General features: G+C 35.8%; 7 protein-coding genes across 7 annotated transcripts; 4 read left to right on the top strand and 3 right to left on the bottom strand.

Annotated features, from left to right (window-relative positions):
- Positions 1–24: 24 nt before the first annotated feature.
- Positions 25–4670, bottom strand: DFA_08583 (EGF-like domain-containing protein; the record flags this gene model as incomplete). Its single annotated transcript, XM_004356018.1, has 8 exons — positions 25–256; positions 348–470; positions 538–2272; positions 2356–2742; positions 2855–3205; positions 3293–3853; positions 3947–4077; positions 4375–4670. The coding sequence occupies 8 exons, from the start codon at positions 4668–4670 to the stop codon at positions 25–27; spliced, it is 3816 nt and encodes a 1271-aa protein (XP_004356071.1).
- Positions 4671–5742: 1072 nt separating this feature from the next.
- On the top strand, positions 5743–6510 carry DFA_08582 (uncharacterized protein; the record flags this gene model as incomplete). The annotated part of the gene is made up of 2 exons (XM_004356017.1): positions 5743–5973; positions 6055–6510. The coding sequence occupies 2 exons, from the start codon at positions 5743–5745 to the stop codon at positions 6508–6510; spliced, it is 687 nt and encodes a 228-aa protein (XP_004356070.1).
- A 113-nt stretch (positions 6511–6623) lies between these two features.
- ksrA-2 (3-dehydrosphinganine reductase) lies at positions 6624–8541 on the top strand (the record flags this gene model as incomplete). Its single annotated transcript, XM_004356016.1, has 3 exons — positions 6624–6639; positions 7532–7737; positions 7768–8541. The coding sequence occupies 3 exons, from the start codon at positions 6624–6626 to the stop codon at positions 8539–8541; spliced, it is 996 nt and encodes a 331-aa protein (XP_004356069.1).
- A 453-nt stretch (positions 8542–8994) lies between these two features.
- Positions 8995–10460, bottom strand: ptpA1-2 (protein-tyrosine phosphatase 1; the record flags this gene model as incomplete). Its single annotated transcript, XM_004356015.1, has 4 exons — positions 8995–9369; positions 9442–9705; positions 9784–9860; positions 9974–10460. The coding sequence occupies 4 exons, from the start codon at positions 10458–10460 to the stop codon at positions 8995–8997; spliced, it is 1203 nt and encodes a 400-aa protein (XP_004356068.1).
- Positions 10461–10999: 539 nt separating this feature from the next.
- DFA_08579 (uncharacterized protein) lies at positions 11000–15416 on the top strand (the record flags this gene model as incomplete). Its single annotated transcript, XM_004356014.1, has 3 exons — positions 11000–11026; positions 11622–12526; positions 12593–15416. The coding sequence occupies 3 exons, from the start codon at positions 11000–11002 to the stop codon at positions 15414–15416; spliced, it is 3756 nt and encodes a 1251-aa protein (XP_004356067.1).
- A 311-nt stretch (positions 15417–15727) lies between these two features.
- On the top strand, positions 15728–16466 carry DFA_08578 (28 kDa heat-and acid-stable phosphoprotein; the record flags this gene model as incomplete). Its single annotated transcript, XM_004356013.1, has 3 exons — positions 15728–15829; positions 15980–16349; positions 16429–16466. The coding sequence occupies 3 exons, from the start codon at positions 15728–15730 to the stop codon at positions 16464–16466; spliced, it is 510 nt and encodes a 169-aa protein (XP_004356066.1).
- Positions 16467–16626: 160 nt separating this feature from the next.
- DFA_08577 (heat shock protein 70 family member) lies at positions 16627–19741 on the bottom strand (the record flags this gene model as incomplete). The annotated part of the gene is made up of 5 exons (XM_004356012.1): positions 16627–16918; positions 16978–18353; positions 18429–18769; positions 18863–19373; positions 19481–19741. The coding sequence occupies 5 exons, from the start codon at positions 19739–19741 to the stop codon at positions 16627–16629; spliced, it is 2781 nt and encodes a 926-aa protein (XP_004356065.1).
- Positions 19742–20144: the final 403 nt, after the last annotated feature.

Raw genomic sequence — 20144 nt, 5'->3', positions numbered from 1 at the left:
ATATTAATATTTTTAGTTTTAGGGTTATGCATTGTGTTTGGCAGCTATTTTGTTAAGCTTTGATGATACTTGTTTAGCGTCACGTTTCTTTAAAATCTTGGTCTTGATCAAAATGGCAGAGGCGATAGCAATACTGACTCCTGCAGCTGTAGCTACCACTATAATTACGATTGTTTTAATTGACATACTGGTATTTGAACTATCTGATTCACAACCATTTCCATTTCCAGTTTTACTATTGAGCAATAAAGAAAAACTATACAAAAATTAAATTAAATTAAATTATTAGTAAAACATTTTTAATTACATTAAAAGTTAATTATTATAATTATATAGTTAATATTTACTCTGGGTCCAGACTGGTGACAGTTGTAAAATGTGGAACATTCAAAGCTACAATTGCAGTAATATTATCAGCGTTGATATCAAATGATAATAATTCATTTTTGATTAATATAATTCTTTGGTCACTAGAGAACAAAGAATTGTTAATATAAAAAAGAATGAATTCATAATTATTAATATTATGATACATACACAATTCCATATGGCTGGAACCGCGATAATAAACTTTGTTCATTTAAATCTAAAGAAAGATATTGATCAAAATCTGTTGGCTTTTCAATTCCACCTCCATCAGAGCATCCGACACCTAGGGATGTGTTACCACGAATGACTGATGAGAACAATACTTGAAGGGTGTTTAGAGTGTTTTGGAATGGAAATTCGGTGACCATGACTGAGAACTTTGCAGTGTAAGGTGTCATAAACAGTATTTGAGAGGCAAATGAAATATTCTCACTCTTTTGGAACCATGCAATTGATACTGTAACCAATGCATTCTCGTGACCGTCGACATTGGCCGAATAGGAGTGAGTAATTCGAAGTGTTTCATTATTGGTCGAGTTGCTGTATGTCCAATTGGAAAGTGTGATATCTCTGACGGTTGTACCATCCAAGGCTAGTTCTCTGAGACCAAGTAATGAAATACTGGCCAACGAATCGGCTCCCTTGATAATATCGGTGCTTGGGTTTGAGAAATTAGAGATATTATCAACTCCATCGATGATGGTAGAGTTGCAGTATTGACCAGAGTACTTTCCAAGACATCTACATCCAACAGCCTCGATACATGTTCCATGTCCCGAACAAAGGACTGCACCGGGGATAGTAGTGTCATTACCACATGCAAGAGGAAGAGGTGGAGGAACAAATGGCTTTACACCTACGGGAACAATGGTAAAGTTGTTGGTAGTGTATAAAGATAAAGGTCTTACACCAAAGCAGTTTAGAGAGTCTCCCTTGAATGGGTCAATGAAAACGGTAATTGCTTGTCTCGAAATTGTATAATCGACATACAACTCAAACTTTTCGTTTAGGTTGGTGCTACAATATAAATCCATGTTGGCATCTATATTGTATCCATTAAGCATGCAGTAACCTCCGTCTCTTGTAATGGGTGGGGTACATCCAGACAAAAAGGTTGGTTTTGCATTCGAGGAGGGATAGGAGAGGGTGTAGATCGATTTTATTCCAAACATGTAGAATAAATCATCGGTCGTAAAGCCATAGAAATTATAATCCAAGTCCATGAACCCATAGATGGAAACTAATATTGTTCTATTTAATTGACCATAATTGAATGGCATGTTGAGCGTGCAAGTATAGTTGTTTAACGATCCAACTACATTTAGAGTACATGGATCACTGTTGACAATAGCGAAACCATCATCAAAATAAACCACTGGAAGATGACGGTTGAACAGTTTGGAGTTATTATTATTCACTGTAAAGGTAATGTTGCATCTTCTATCGGGTGATTGGCTGCTAGAAGGTAATACTGCCCTAAAGTTGGTAATGTTGACCGGGGTTGGCGAGGTTGTGATGGGAGAGGATGGGATGTAGGCAAAAGAGTTCTTATTGGATACCTTGACGAGTGGATGGGGATAGTTGTTTGGAAGACTAGAATCGACATGGTTCCAAGCTCTATCCATGGCAATGATACTTTCGATTCTAAAGGTTTGTGCCTTTGAAGATGGATCTACTATGAGCCATGCCATATATGATTTTCCTCCGGGAACGATCGGCTTGTTTACACCTCCCTCAACATCTAATCGTAGTGTGTATGGTAATGGATCAATATGACTTGTAATATTACATTCCAACCATGACAGACCATATGAGCTATCAATTACAAACGTTACATTGATATGTGTATTATTTGTTTTAGTAAATAATAAATCAGATACCAATGGTCCTAATGTAATACCAGCTAAATAAATTAAAAAATTTAATTGTTAGATTTATATATCAGAGTAATTATTATTATTATTATTTCTTTATATATATATTTACATGAGATGATTTCCAAAGTATAATTTGATAAAGTTGGGTAAAGTGTTTTTTGAATATTTGAAAATAAAACAGTACCACATTGATAAATTTTATAATCCAGAATACCAGGTAACATTCCTTGAGGGATGGTGAAATTAACAACAAACAACTGAAGTGAAGCATCATAGTAACCTAGGTATGTCATTTTCTTGAGTTTATGGACATCACTGTTTGTTGGGAAGAGTTCAAGGATTGGAGGACACGATGAATCAAAATATTCTCTGTTGCTGGATTCATAAACATAGACAGTCGCAGTTTGAGATTGTTGAGACACATCATATTTACGATTGGTAAAGACCAAATTGGTAATTGAATTTACACTCGAATAGGAACCTATTAAACTCTTGTCTATAGTGAGACATGGAGAAAGAAGGAAGAATAAGAAGAAGAAGAGGAAAGAGGGGGTCTGGTTAAAACTTTGTCAAACAAGGACTATTTTTAAAAATGTTCATATACAAACCAAAGATATCCCATAGATAGTTTTGTTCGGTATTATAAAAATTTACAACATGATCTCCAGAGTAGTATGTTCTACAATTGGATTGGAAATCACAAACAATGATAGTGTAGGAGCCAGTTTCTAAACGAGAGAGCGAAACTGCCATATGGAACTCAAATAAATATCCTGTATCCCTATAATTATCCAATGGATACAATTTGACATTAAATTCTGGTATTTCAAAGGAATAGATTACTCCTGGCGATACTCCAAAGACATCGATTTCCCAGATCCACGATAATCTATCATAGGCATTCCAATACGATCTTACATTATAGACACTAAAATCTACAATAAAAGGAGCCATTGAAACTATTATTTAAAAAAAAATATAAGAGTAAATAATACAAATAATAATAATAATAATAAAATAAAATGGTTGGGAGATTTTAAATTTACCTTTGTTTGATTCAGGGACAAAGGTCTTGGAAGTATTATAAGTATGCTGTAATCTAAACCATTCCAATACATAATTATTGGCAGCACCAGATTTATACCCAAAGGGATAGGATGGAATAGGCAAGGTAATAGGTATTTGAAGGTATCCACTCATACTTGATACTTGGAACGAATAATTTTGGAAATTAAATGTTCTAATATCATATTGCGTTGTGTAGTTTGTTTTATCTTGAACCACTGGTCGTAATTGTTGGTAACTGAATGCAGCGTTTTGAGACGACGGGCTAGACTGGTCGTACAAAAACGTGTTGATGGAATAGGTCGTGTCGGCAATGATTTGTTGGACGGCAATGGCATTGAAAGCAGTGGAATTATAGTTTTGTGAGATTGGTATAAATCCAAGACGTGAAGAGATGCTACCAGTTTGTGAATTGGCGTAGACCAAAGAGGACACATTGATATTTGTTAAGCTCAACATAACTGGTAGTGGTAGTCCAGATGGTTGTCCTGTAGTCTGTGGATTATATACTCCAGTCCATGTAGAAATGGTATTTGGAGTAGCTAAAAAGAAAAAGAAAAAGAAAAAGTAAAATAAATAAATGGAAATAACTAAAGTATAATTATTATATTTATATATATATTTATATTACTTACAAGGTAAACTTCCACTTATATCTTTTACCAAAGTACCATTGACATCTTTGATTGATAATTGGATGGTGGTTGTTTTGATTTGTTTTGGAGAAAACTCCAACTGGTAAAAGGAATTGTAGACTGCCCAGCTTCTATATATCGAGTAGAGAAGCTTGATCGAGCAGTCGTAGGTTGAAGTACTGCAGTCTGGTGCAATATTCATGACCGTAAACATCTCTGTTTTTGAGGGATAGTTGATACTGATGACACTTTTGAATTTGTCGGCGGTGCGAACTATTGACGAGGTGGGCAAGAGGCCACTAGGAGTAGATGGTTGGAAGCACTCGTAACCTTGGTAGAACGAGTCGATGACAACGTCTAGGGGATCGACTAAATCAAAGTAAAGGTTGGTGTATCCTACGACAGGCGTAAACACCTCCACTACAAACTGCTGATAGTTGTAGCCATCGATAACAAAGGATCCGCGATCCTCGACATCGGTAAAATTTACTTGTGGTGATGCAAGATGGTTGATGGTTTGAACATAAGTGTCATTGTCTAGCAAGACATAGACAGAGAATCGCATGAGACATCCAGTCATCAAAGTAGGATTAAAGTATGGACCATTGTAGTATTGTATATATTTAACAGTATTTATTATCTCTCCATCTACTATTACTTGTTGTTGATTGAATAGGATGAAAACTAAAAGGAATGATACCAATGACAGAATAGGAGAATTCATTTTTTTTTTTCAAAGTATGAAAAAAATTTGACTATCCACCTATCCTGTTCTACTACTATACTATTACACAACTACTACTACTGTTACAAATAATATTATTACTAAATCTCTATGTTTGAAAAAGTGTAGACAATGATTGCGATGACGGATGTTGTTTGGTTGGCACCAAAGAGAGGAGGTTGGTTATTTAATTTTGGTGCAAGATGGTATGTTTTTTACCTTGGTAATAATGGGTCGTGAAGAATAGCGGCAGAATGGAAATATCATTGTGTGCTGTTATTATTTCCCATCCATGCTCGCATTGCGGTGATTTCTTCGGGCAGCTGCATAAAAACAAGCCAATAAGAACAGGTGACCTTTCAAACTAGAAAATGCTCACTTGCAGGGTGAGTTGTATGGCTTGCGATAAAGAACATTTCGGAATCGATCTTTCCGCACAGAACGACAAAGCGCACTTTGCGCAAAGGGATCCCTACCCCATAAACATAGAGAAATATCAACAGACACCAATTATTTTTAAAACAGAGAGCTCGGATGGTTGGGCAAGATATTCTCGATATTTGTGTGTTTTTTTTACCCCATGGCACTCAATCCGATCTAACTTCACAAAAAAATGAAAGGGTCGGCCAATCTATACTGCATCCCATTTGATAAATATAAAAGATAGAGTGAAATAGATTCCGGTATAATAATAATAATAATTTAATCTATTGGGTTATTGTAATTTCTTTGGGAAATAGTAATATTAAAAATAAGCACCAGAGAAAGAACTTTCTTTTGAAGATTCTACAGGTGATGAGGTCACCAGACGAACGCCTGAATTGGAACTGATCTTGGCCATCATTGAGATTCGTGTGACACCTTTGTCCTGTCCATGATCTCAACAGAGAGCTCAGAAAAATAATGTATTAAAATAATTTAATGAAAAAAATGATGACAAGACACTTGTGTTTGTGACGAGGCATCAATGATTATATTCATTAAATGCGATTAATTCATTTAGTTATTAAAACTACGTCAGATGATGTAGATTCAAACAAATAGTTACCACAAGTAATAGTTTAAAAGAATCATGAAACAACAGATAAATGCATTTGTAGTATTATTTTTAGTGATCAGTAGTACATTATTGTTGGCATGTCAATGTGACTCTGTTGTCGTGTCACGACAACAAGGAGAGGATCAGTCTGCTCAATTTGGCATCGCGAGTGTTACCGATGATTCATCTTTATCATCATCATCATCACATAAACCTATATTCAGAGCAGGTGATTTCTTGTCTGGTGTTGTATCTGGTGTCACTGTAAGTTGGTTAGAGGAATATTATTATTTTGCTGGCACACGCAATAAATAGATAACTAATATAGTATACATTTTTTTTTAGCGTCAAATTGTAGATCCAACAATTGAATCATGTTTGAATGATTTTGGTTTGGATGAATCATTTACAGAGCAACTTGGTAAAGGATTAAAACTAATTGAAAGTGGATTGGCTAGTAACCAAATCACAGACATCAAGACTGGTCTCAATCATTTTGCAAACAGTATCAACTCTATCAAGGCTGCCACTAGCGCATGTCATCAGACCAGTGTATTCACTGCTATTGATGGTCTCGCTCAATTCAACGGTCAAGATTGGGGTAATGTATTTGATATTATTGTCAAGAAATGTGACGTTCAAATAGTCTATACCAATTGGTATAAATTCGATGCCACCATTATGTTTAACAATGCAATCTCGGATTGGAATGACCATTCATTTAATTCGGCTGGTTTCAATATTGGTGGAATCATTGAGCTTGTCTACCATCAGAGCTTATTGAAATCACAAGAACATTGATCATCGCTCACTTTGGAAATATATATATATATAGCCAAAAAGCGAATAGGCGTATCACCAACAAAAGATTATTTAAATAAATCTAAAGTTTATTCATCTAATTACTAATTTGAATGTGGGCTAGAAGGTGTATATTTATAATATATTTTCGAAAGAAAAAAGGATTTATATTATATTAATAATAAATAGATTATGAATAATTACAATTGATAAAGATATGTTGGATACTGCCCAGTGGGAGCTCTTTTGAACAAACTAGAAGTTGATTGTTTCACTATTTGTCAACTCGAATCGAATTAGTTGGTTGAATGGGAACGGTACAAGTATGCCAAATAGTGAAACAATGATCAACACAATTCTTAAATGGTTTCAATACATCTTGAATCAGCCCAAGACCATAGGTTAAGCAGTAGAAATAGGTTAATATAAAGATGTAGGAGATTCAAATTAAAATGAATTGAATCAACCAAGTTAAATAATCACTTGTTATCGAGTATAATCAACTGGTTAATATACTAGCCGTCTACATCCATATACATCGAATCGTACAAGTACGGGAATACCATAGCCAGACCCATTAGATCTACATCACATACGTGCACTCTTAACAAAGTGAAGTATGGTAGATCGACTTCTTTTCATACTTGGTAAGATGTCTTTGGATTAATTCCAGACTGTACAATTGAGTCCTTTCGATATTTGATGTTGTGTAATTGAGTGAACGTAATCTTTAACTTCCTTTCTCCTTTGTAACTCCCACGTATTCAACCTAGGGTTCAATCTAATCATCCACTTGGACTTGACCGACAAGAGACCTAAATGCTATCCACTTCATTCTTGTGAGTCCCCAAAGTCTTGAAAAAGCAAAAGATAAGTATAAAATTATAATATATTATGAAAAGAAACAAATAATGAAAATTAAATTGAAAGAAATTGGGTTTCATAGTTTGTGTACACATTAAAGTGATTATTAATAAAAAACAAAAGAGAGAGAGAGAGAGAAAGATGATTTATATTATAGTAGCACTTATAGCATCTCTTGCACTGTATGGTATCTACAGAAAGAAAAACTATAGTTTCAAAGGTAAACATGTAGTGGTTGTTGGAGGTTCTAGCGGTATTGGCAAAGAGTTGGTCTACAGCTTACTTCGTCGTGATGTATCTAGAGTATCAATCGTCTCTAGAAGTTTAGAAAAGATGAGAGCTGTTGTTGATGGTGCTGATGAGGTAATTGTCAATCAATTCGAATATAGATAGATAGATAGATTAAGATATTATATTTACTCTGATCAATTCATCTTCAAACAGAAATATAAAAGCAAGATTGAAGTTTATTCATGTGATGTATCAAAGAAAGAAAATGTAAAGACTACGATGACATCTATTATTGAAAGTAAAAAGGTTGATTGTTTGGTTAATTGTGCCGGTTTGGCTGTTCCAGGATACTTTTTGGATCAAGACTCAGAGGTGTTTGAATCCACCATGCAATTGGACTATTTTGGAACATTGTACGCTTGCAAAGAGATTGTCCCACATATGATCGAGAATGGAGGTGGACACATTGTCTTTGTTTCATCGACTTGTGGTGTTATTGGTGTTCCAGGTTACACCACCTATTGTCCTGCCAAGTTTGCCGTATGCGGTCTCGCTCAAACCATGAGAAGCGAGCTTGCTCCATACGGAATCACCTTTTCAGTCGTCTATCCACCCGATACCGACACTCCAGGTTATGCACAAGAGAATCTCACCAAACCAGAAGAAACCAAGATCATCTCGGGTGGTGGCAAGGCAGTACATCCAAAGGTGGTTGCCGACGCTGTCGTCACTGGTGTTCAAAGTGGAGACTATCACATTGCAGTGGACATTACCACAAAAATGTGTGTCATCTTGTCAGCTGGTCTCACTCCATTCTATTTCCCATTCTTTGATATCATTCTAGCACCAGTTTGTAGATTGGTTGGTATCATTGGTATGCATCAAAATGATAATGAAGTATTAAAAGTTTGGAAGAAAAAGAATAGATCTCATTAAACTAGGAATTGTATAAAAATACAATTATATAAACGCATCGTCAATGGAAATTATTTCCTCCTTTTCTTTTTTTTAATTATATAATTAAGTATTCATTCATTTATTCTTATCTAGTTATTTTAAATTATTATTATTATTGTTGTTGTTATTGTTGTTATTATCATTCATTTGTTGTTATTATTAGCTTGTTGAATAAGGGGACAATAAAGGTGTACTACCTTGTTTGATGTTGGAGTGGTGTTGGTGTTGGTGTTGGTGATGGGTGGAGAAATACAATAAGATGTTGTGTGAATGGGATTGTATATCCTTTTGAGGGAATCTGTTTGGATCTAAAATATCAATTTACATTACTTTGGAGATTCTATTATTATTATTATTATTATTATTATCATACTATTATTCTTGATTAAACTATTATTATTATCATTATCATTATTATTATTATTATTGCTTTTATGTGATATTTCTTTCTCTTAATTCATCTTCAATTGCCTCATAGCAAAATAGATATTGTTCCAATTGTTGGACCATACCAGGTCTTTGTTTTCTTAGATTATTTACTACACTATAAAGGTTGAAATCTACTTTATCTAACGGAGAGTTATCAATTCTGCTCATCATTATATGGACTGTACAAAATGTTCCTGTTCTCCCAACACCGGCACTACAATGCACAACTATTGGGTTTGCTTGATCCTTCTCTGGTAAATCATTTTGATTTTGGTTGATTAAATGTAATAAACATCTAAGTGGCTCCGTATCATTTGGTGCATTGTGATCAGGCCATCCTTCATATTGATAATGTGTAATGATTCTTGATTCATTATTCTATTAAAAAAAAAAGAAAGACTAATAAGTAAACATGGTCACTATCATTGTTGTTATCTCCAATATACATACAGTGGCATTTGTTAGTATAAAAGTTCTAGTAATAATTTCTCGTTCTTCATCTCTAACAATCTCTTTTAATTTTACACAAAACTTTTCAAAGTTGACGGGATCAGTCTCTGACCAATAACGATCGCACTTTGGTCTACAATTTTCGAGCTCTTTGGAGAGCATTACAATAATGTAAGATTCGTTTTCCCAAACCATTCTCCAAAAGTCTGCTATTGTGTTTTGTAAAGGTCCTTGCGTACAAATATATTGTCTATCATATTCTCCCTAAATGATGATGATGATGGTATTAGTTAGTAACCATTGTGGAATACAAGTGTATTTAGCCAAAAAAAAAACACATACATCAATGAAATTTGCATTAATATAATCTGATCCTTCTTGTCCATTGACCTTTTCAAGTTTAACTCTTGTTAAATCGCCTAGATTAATATATTAAAAAAAGAATATAAGAGGAATGATTAGTATAATGAACCATTGACCTGCATGATATATCAAACGACGATCGTCGTCTGATTAACTTCTCTCTCCGTACATGGTAAAATATTTGTATATCTATTCTTTGATGTGTTATATTTTTGAGTTCCTTCAATGGTAACATGAATGCTGTTGTGATAGATCGATTCCAAAGTCATAAATTCCTCCTTCATTCTTTGTTCAGTGTGAAGTCGCAGATCGGCTATGGGGAGGAGTAGACGCTCGTGATTAGGTGGAAGAGGGGGTGGAGGCATATCGGCGGTTGATCTAGTTGTTGGTATGGCACCCATTGATATGCCTCTATTCAACGATGGTTGTGACGAAGACAATGAAATCTGACTGCTGCTTCTTGATGGTGCATGTGGTTTGCCATTCGACAGTGGAGAGGTAGAAGTGGATGAAGAAGTAGATGACGATGACGATGAGAGCGATGGTGAATCGATCGCTCCCGTATTGGTGGTTGTTGTGCTGCTAGTACTTGATGTAAACTCTGTTTGATCACTTGACGATGAAACAAGTCTACTTCGGCTATTCATTGAATCCATAATTATATATTTGTTATTGTTATTGTTTCTGTATTGACTATTATTAATACTAATACTACTTTTACTATTATAGTGATGACAAAGAAGAAGAAGAAGAGGAGGAGGAGGAGGATAGATATTCTGCTGGTTTCTGTTACAATGAATATGATCACTACTACGACTACTACTACTACTAAAATTCAAAGGTTTGCTAGTTGCTACTACTTTTACTATATCACTGTTATTGCTGTTGTCAATTAAACTGATACTGCTATTATTATTTTTATTATTATGATTGTTGCTGTTGATATCGCGACTATAATAACTTGTATTAAACTTGCTTCTACCTGTTGCTGCTCTTCTTAAGTAGATACTGAGTAACAGGTGACGTTGTTGATTTATCTTTTTGATTGCTTGTTTGTACTGTTCGTTGGTTGTACACTTGGGGAAGCAAACAAACTACTACTACTACTACTACTACTACAAACAAAGAAAGAGAGAAAGGACGATAAAAACTATAGTCTGCAAGATATGACAATGTGGTTGAGATGTTGTTGATGATGTCAGCTGCTGCGTCTGGTCTTAAAGTAAAAAGAGAGAGAATACACAATAATAATCAAATTTTATATTAGCTTTTTTTTTTTTAATTTTTTTAATTTTTTTTAATTTTCTTTCTGGGTTTGGGAAGTATTGTCTGTGTGTCAAAGATAGATAAATAGATATTTTTAAAAGAATTTACTACTACTAGGATCAAAGAATCAAATCCAATGGTTTGAATTAATTAATTATTCTTATTCTTAATATTAAAATATTAAAGAAGTGGGTGGATTGAAAGGGTATTCGAATCGATCAATCATCAAATCCATAAAATATTGAGAGTGTAGTCTTGTTTGTCTTGTTGTTTGTCTTTTTCCCCATAATACACAATACATCGCGATGAGAATCTATCTCTCTCTCTCTCTCTCTATCTTTCTCAACACACACAAACAAACAAACAAAACCCTTTCGTCAACCAAACGAACCAACAACTCAACACAACCAAGAGATATTAATTAATTAAAATTGCGAGAATGAAAAACGAACAAAATACTCGGAGAAAATGCATAGTTATAGTTATATATCTCTCTTTCGACTCTCAATCTTGTTTCGATCAGTAGTAATAGTCAATTATCATCAAGTTAGGTTATGATGATAAGTGGATCACTTCAGAGATTGTTACAGTTCTCTGGCTCAAAGGGAATAGTGAGCAGCAGCATTAGTAGCAGTAGCAGTATTCCATTGAGATCATTGTCTGACTCCTCTACCTTTACAAGTTATGGCACACTTTTGACTAGCAGTAGTAGTTATACTCCTTCATATATACACTCGATTGGGTACAAGACTGGTGGCAACGATTATAATAGAGACAGATCATCATCATCAAACGAACGTAGAGATGGAAACAAGTCATACAATAACAACTCACAAGATCGTCGTGACAGTAATAATAGTAGTGGTAGTAATAGTAGTTCATTTAATCGAAGAGATAATAATGATGGAAACAAGTCATCATCATATCAGCATCGTGATGGAAATAGGTCATCATCATCATCATCATCTTACCAACATCGTGATGGATACAAAGGATCATCGTATGAACGTCGTGATGGAGACAAAGGATCATCGTTTGAACGTCGTGATGGAAACAAAGGATCATTTGAACGTCGTGATGGAAACAAGTCTTTTGAACGTCGTGATGGAGACAAAGGATCATCATCATCATTTGATCGTAGTGAAAAAAGATATAACAACTACGAAGGTAAAAAGTCAAGAATGGATAGAGTAAAGAATATTTACAACTCTAAAGAATTCTCTGGATTGGATTCAAAATTGCGTAGATTCAAGAGAAATGCACCAACCATTGTAGACAAGTATCGTGACGATCCTTCAAAGCCACGAGTGATTCGTCCTGAATTGGTTACACCAAGCAACCGTAGTTTAGCTAGTACCCCTGAAAAACAACAACCAACTATTTCAAATGAAAAAATCACTTCTTTATCATTCTTTAAGAAAAGTCTTGAAAAGGATTTCAATTCAACTCATGACATGTATGTTATTGGTCAAAAGATCTATCTATCTATCTTTACAAATTTAATTAATTTAATTATTTCTAGGATTCGATCATATTTAGTATCATCAATGGAAAATAGAGAATGTGTAGAATTGGTGAATGAAATTTATGAATGGGCTATTAAATGTGAACCACAGAATGTAAAGGGAAAAGGAGGAGTGGTTGAACAAAAGAAACTTGTCAGCTCAACCATTTTAAATTACTTTTTAAGATACTATGCATCGATCGACGACAAACAACAATACGAGAATACTAGATCAATGTTTGCAACACTTGGATACTTTTATGGATTGCGTACCTATGAAATACAACTGCGATATGGATTGTCACAGGGACACAAGGAATGGGGTCAAAAACATTTGGAGAGCTCTATCGACGGTCTCAAAAAACAATATCCAACCGAGTTTTTGAGCGACCGTGCAGTCGTGCATATGGTCATCGAGTCTTTTATCTTGTTGGACGAGCCCGACAAGGCGATAGAGGTGTTCCAGTCAATGACACCCGAGCAGATGAGAATGTCTGTGCAGCCATTCAACACGATCTTTAGATACTTTACGACCGTGTCCACGCCAGTGCGAGCCATAGAGTTTTTCCAAAAGCACATAAAGCACAACGTCGACTTTATCACAACCAACTATTTTATTGCATCGATCAAGTCGTTCTTGGCCAACCGCGTCAACCCACTCGGCCTGTTCCAAGTGCTCCGTGAGGAGAATATGCCGTTTAGCGAGTCGGCCAACACCGTCACCAAGATGTTGCTCGACAATGACAGAGACTTTGCCATTGATTTCTACTTGTCGTTGCCAATTGTCGAGCGCGAGAGAATCGCCTCCGACATTGTCGATGCATTGGTCGAGGCGACGTCAGACCCCGATGAAGTGACGCGCATCTATTTGGAAACACCCCATCCAACCAAGAAAACAATGCTCCGCCTCTTGGCGATGATTGGCCGCGAGGACAGACCAAGCGCACCAAACATACCGGTGCACGAGGCCGTCTTGAAGGAGATGTTTGCCAAAAAGGAAAGAGAGGTTGATATCTCGTTCCACATTGCCAACATTATCCTCTACTATCAATACGAAGCTACCGACGGCGAATTTATGTGCAAGTCGTTTATCGATAGACTCATGGCATTGTATGATAAAAAAGACGAGACTGGATCGTCGTGGGAGGAAAAGGATGCCCACAAACTACAACACCAAGTGATCGATCGTTTGGTTGCCATTTATTTGCACTATGATCGTATGGACCTCGCACACAGATGGTTGATCAATTTATTACTCGAATTCAAGATCAAACTCACCCAGCCCACCGTTCAATGCTTTATCAAGTATTTTGAAAAACAGAGTCAAGCATTGGAAAAACTATCCCTATCTGCCGACACTACCAAGGAATTGGATCGTCAGATTGCCAAAAACACATTGATGCACTGGACCCAAATCAACTTGGACCAATTTGGCAAAACAAGTAACCCCGACATTCAAAAGAGCGCACACGACCACCTCATCAAAGGACATACACCAGATGGCACCTATTTGATTGCCAAGCCAAAACCATTCCTTTTAAAATCGAGAACACAGAATGAAATCAATGACCGTAATCGTGTCAGACAGCACTATGAAGAAAAGGATGCCAAACGATTGATATGGGCACTCGAAGACATTGTCGAGCATCGCTACGATGTGCATGATATGCACCCTTTGATGCTTGCAAGTTATCAGTTCCTTGTGGCCGAACAAGGATATGATTTCCTCAAGCTTCTCAAGTTTTGTTTCAATGTCAAACAAACCGTCAGACAGAGTCTATTTGATTCAGGAATCTTCCTCAACTACATGGACCACGACTTTAACATGGGGTTCTTGGCCGTGTCACTCATTGCCAATGACCTGCTTTGGACCAACTCGGTTTCCATCAGCAACAAGGTTCTCTCGCAACTACTTGCACAAAAGAATACATTGTGGTCGTATTTGTTACTCAAAAAGATGTTGACAATCAAGCAACCAGTGTTTGCCTCCAATATGGTCAGATTTTTAGAAATATCGACATTGACACAGTCCCAATTCCTCGTAGAGGACAGGGAATTCTGTCAACAACTGGTCAATGAGCTCAGCAGTATTCCCAACCCACAACGATACTTGCCACTAGTAGAATCCTATCTATTGGAACAAAAACAGGAATATTTCGCTGCAGAAACCGAATTTTTCAAGATGCCAACCAACAATGACCAAACGGGTATTGCCCTTGCCATTCGAATCTATCGCCACACTCATCTTGGAGGAGCACCATTCTCTGTCAACACGAACCTCAGTGATTTGTGGGTCTACATCATCAGAGACCCCCAAGTATACGAAGCGTTTGCTCAGACCAAGACCAAGGTCATCACCACCACCGTCACCCAACTCTTTAACGAATGTCCCGAGCTCGCCATCAAGTTTATCGAAAGTAATATTTCCGACCCTAACATTTTCCGATTCCACAACTACAATTTGATCGAAGCAGTTGTCCGATGCTATCCAGACTCAAAGTCACGTATCAAGACACTATCACGTTTTGGACAGTGGCCATCGACCATCTCCAAGTCATTCTATGATCTCATCGTCGCCGACAATGCCATCGTCCAAAATCCAAAGATTACAGAGTTTATCGAAGGTGTTTCTGTCATGTATTTGACCAAGGGAATCAAAACGGTGATCATTGAAAAACTATTAAAGCTGCGTCAAAGAGATCCATATGGAAAAGAAATCCACAAAGAATTGGCTGAATCTGTCGAAGACCAAAAGGAACTCAAATTAAATCAAGAAATCAAAGTTATTGTTAAAAATAAGATGAAATTCTATATTGAATATAATGATGTTAATAGAAAATAATAAATAAATAATCAATAAAAAAAAACAAATACAAAAAGAGTGATCAAAAAAAAATAATTTCAATCAATTAAAGTGTGTGATATGGTTTACCTTATTTGTTCATTAATCGTTATCAATTGAACCAAGGGAGATAGATTGATATACATTCCAATATTTATTGGGAAAAAGAATTAATTTAATTATTTTTTAATTTTTTTTTTTTTCTAACTCTGATTCCCAATTCATTTTTTACTCGTGTTACTATTTTATTCTCAATATAGATATATATATTCTTATTCTATAAACCAAGAACAAAGAAAGAGAGGTAGAGAATGGCGAGAGAGAAACAAAATCTCAACCAAAAGCAACAAAAGAAAGTGATGGAGAGAAACAAGAATGCTCACAGAGGTTCTGAGCGTGTTCAAGTTTTTGGTGTATGTATAAATCAAACCATTTAGCTAGCAAAAGAGAGAGAAGAGAGAGAGAGATAAAGCTTTCTACAGTTATTACATCGTGGAAATGAAAATATTAGTATGGAATGAACATTGATTAGTTAACTGTTTCGAATCATCAAATAAATATAGGATGAAGAGGCAGCAGCAGAGATCCGTAGAAAGAAGTGGGAATCATCAGATGAAGAGGAAGAAGAAGTAGAATCCTCTGAAGAAGAATCATCAGAAGAAGAGGAATCATCTGACGAAGAGGTTGTTGCTGCTCCAAAAGAACAAGTAGTCAACCCAAATAGACAAAACTTGAGAAACGTAACAAAGAAGTTGAGCGATGTCAACCTCGATCAAAAGGCAGAGCTTAGCAGACGTCAAAAGGAAGAACTTGCCAAACAACAAGCCACCGAAAGATTTAAGGCCAAACAACAAGCTGCAGACTATGAAAGATTATTAGTTATCAGACAACAAAGAGAAGAAGCAGCCAAAAAGAGAGAAGAAGAAAAGAAAGGTAAGTAAATCAAAAGAATGAATGGCCGACATAATTCAGTTTAAATCTTATACTAACTACTATCTAATTCTATAAATAGCTTTGGAAGCAAAGGCTGCAGAAAAGAGACGACAATAAACTTTCACTTTTGATAATACTACGTTAAAATGTTATAAAAAAATTATAATATAAAGAATCAATCAAAAAAAAAAAACTATCAATGGAAAAACTATGGATAAAATAATAGTTATTATTATTTAGTTGGATTTTTAATATTATTATTATTTGGATTTATTTTTTAAAGTTCATCATGACCATGGCTTTCATGTTGCTTTGGTTTATCATTTTGTTGGTCATCTCCTTCAATATCTGGAGCTTCACTACTATCGTTTTGTTCTTGATGTTTTGGTTCATCTGTTTCTAGTGGTTGTTGTGGAATTGGTTCTTCTTCCTTTTTATCTTCTTTCTTTTCATCCTTTGTCTTTTCATCCTTTGTCTTTTCATCCTTTGTCTTTGTGGTAGTTGGTTTCTTTGGAGCAGGCTTTCTCTTCTTTTTAGCCAATTCTTTAATTAAGTTTTCCAATGTATAGCTAAAAAAAAAAAAAGAAATTATAAATATTCTGATTGATATTATTTTTGTTTAACTTACAATTTAAACTTTGCATCAGTAGATGTGAATGATAAATCTTTTGAGAAATCTGCAACCTTGTATTCTGATTTCTTTTCAACAACCCATTTATCGATAGTGTTGATCTTGTCATTGTTTAATTTCACCTCTTCTTCGGTGATGTTTAGGTCTTTGGTGACATTGGACATGATGACCTTGACCTTGGCAACAAGAGCTGACAAGTCATCCAAGACCTTTGGAAGTTGTTCCTTGGCGTTGATTCTACTGACAATCTTTTCAATCTTTTTCTTGAGGTTCTTGGTTTGAGCTTGGTATTCGGTGACATCGGTGAGATCATTGTCCTGGGCGTCGGACAACCAAGAGGATGCCTTGTCAAGTTCGTCAGAGATGTCTTGTCTCTCTTGAGAGGTGGAGCATGTGAGATACTCTTCTCCCTCGAGCTTGTCGCGAAGGTCATAGATGAGTGATTCCAATGTATTCTTTTCATTGTGGAGTGCTCTGAGGGCGGCATCCTTGCTGTCGAGTTCGTCAAGTCTTTGTTTGAGGGTAGAGATTTGGTCCTTGGAAAGAGGAAGGACGGTTTGGTAAGAGACGGTATAGTTGAGTGGAATACGTTGGGTCTTGGTGATCCATTCAAACTCTTGTTGGAGGAAGAGAACTGGTTCGTCGTCCTTTTTCTCCTTTTCCTCCTTGATCTTTTTGGCTTCCTCTTCTTCCTTTTCCAAGTCTGGGTTGATGTCTTCTTCGAGTGACTCTTTGATAGAGTCTTCGTCATCCTCGTCCTTTTTAATGTCAGATGGTGTGGCTGGAGCAGACTTTGGTTTCAACTTTTTAAAGGTAATAGTGACTTCGGCCTCGGCACGCTCTAAAACAACCATACCGTTGCTGTTGAGTTTCAACGAACAGTGGATCTTTGGCTTGCCGGTAAAGTTGAGACTGTCGCTGGCTTGTGGGATCGATGTGATGTTGTAGACGGCAATGTTGACGTTTTGTTCGGGGTAGGTGACGTTGAGGAGGAATGGTTGGGTGGTGCTAAAGGAAAGAGTCTTTTTGACGTTGATTCTGTTGTTCTTTTTGAAAAAGTAGGCCTTTGGATTGTCAAAGGTGGCAGTCTCTTCGTCGGCACCGCCGTCGGTCGATGGAGTATCAACATTGTTTCCTTCACTGTTGATAATGTCGACATTGACAGCGTATGGAGTAATATCCTTGAGACGAATATCCTTTACTCTGAAATAATGGGTTTGTCCAGCTGCAAAGAATGCTGCTCCAGATGAAGCAGATTCATCACCATTCAAATGTTTATCCAATATATCTCTCTTTAAATATGTCTTTAATGCTTGTTGAACTGATGGAATTCTTGTACATCCACCAATTAATTCAATAAAATCAATATCATTCTAGAAAAAAAAAAACAAAAAGAGGTAAATAATCTTATTACTTTTTTTCTTTTTCCTTTTTTTTTTTTTACATACTGGAGTTAAACCATTTGATTCAATTAATCTTTGAAGTGGAAGAATTGATCTTTCAAATAATGGAGCACTTAGATCTTCAAAATCTTTACGAGAGATTGAAGCAGAGAAATCAAATTCATCGATTAAACTACCAATGAAAATGTGGGCTTGTTGATTGGCGCTCAACATTTCCTTCATCTTGCTGGCTTCCTTGATAAGCTTGATGGTTAACTTTTTATCGGTTGTATCTGCACTTGGGAGTTGCTTCTTGATCAATGTCTTTAAATGATTGACAATAACCATATCAAAATCAATACCTCCAAGATTTTCATCCCATTCCATTGATTTTACAACATTGTGAGCTAAATCATAACAAACAAAAAGAAGACGTTGTTAGATTGATTGATCTTATTTGTCTATATCTTTTTTTTTTTTTGTTTTTTCTTTTTACATACTAGTAGTCTTATTCTTTTTAGTCTTTGTATCGAGAATGGTGGTAGAAGAGAATTGAACCAAAGAGAGTTTGGTCGACTTGGCACCCATATCGTAAAAGATGGCAGTGGTATTTTTGTCAAATGTTCTGTCCATTGCGAAATTAATCGAGGCAGCATTGATACCATTGATGAGAGAGAGTACGCTGAGACCGGCCAATGAGGCGGCATCGAGAACACCTTGACGTTGTTGTTGGGTGAGGTAGGGTGGGACGGCAATCACACATTCCTTGACGTTGGATTGTGTCGATGCCGATGCCAACTCTTTGACCTTTCTAAAGATCATGGCTTGCAATTCCTCTGGTGAATAGTTGGTCTCGTCATCATACTTGATCGCAAAAGTATTACGTTGAGTGTCATTCGACACACTGTATCCAAGTGATCCCAAACCAATTTCTTCTAGTATTCCTTCTCTGTAGACAGTACCTAATAATGGTTGAAACATTGAATATACTTGTTTTGGGTTTCTTGCCCACTAAAACATAAAAGATAAAGATAGATAGATTAGATAGATAGAGAGAAAGAGAAAGAGAAAGATGTTAGTAAAACATATATATATTCATCATCTTTTATGTTTCATACCATATTAAATGCATCTGATGCAAATACACGTTCATCTCTAAACCAACCGATTTGAGTTGGTGTCTTTCTACCACTTTGTTCATTGAGAACAGTTTCGAATGATCCTGGTTTAATCAAACCAATCTTGAAGGATTGTGCACCAATGTCGATACCAATGACTGATGCTCCCTGGGTGACGGTGTTGACCATCAAACAAGACATCACCATCATTATCATGGCAACTGCCAAACATAGATATCTTCTTGATACGATACTAGACATCTTATATATAATATCTCTATCTATATACTCTCTAATATATCTTATCTACTTTTAAATGACTATGTTTGTTCACTTTCGACCATCATATCATAGTTTTATTTTTTTCATCCAAAAAAAAAAGAAAAAGCATTTTTGCTGACGAGTCAATCATGGTGACAAAGCACCATTCGCATAGTTGGAGACTAACTAACTATGACCAAACTCTGGTTCGTTTTGAGTCATGGACTATATCTGATATTCTGGTATAATTATAATTTCAACAACCTGGATTCAATTTAACCGATTGATTGAGCGTATTATTAATATTATTGTTTATTATTTACAAATTGGTTGGGTTCAGTATGTTCTATTTAAAGGGATTGGGTGTTTGGTTTGTGATGTGATTCAATTATTCATTATTATT

This window comes from Cavenderia fasciculata (genome assembly GCF_000203815.1).
Source record: "Cavenderia fasciculata unplaced genomic scaffold Scf_ET2XIPL01COFD4-5, whole genome shotgun sequence".
Taxonomy (NCBI): Eukaryota; Evosea; class Eumycetozoa; order Acytosteliales; family Cavenderiaceae; genus Cavenderia; species Cavenderia fasciculata.
The sequence above is the reverse complement of the archived record's forward strand: the minus strand, read 5'-3'. Positions and strand labels throughout refer to the sequence as shown.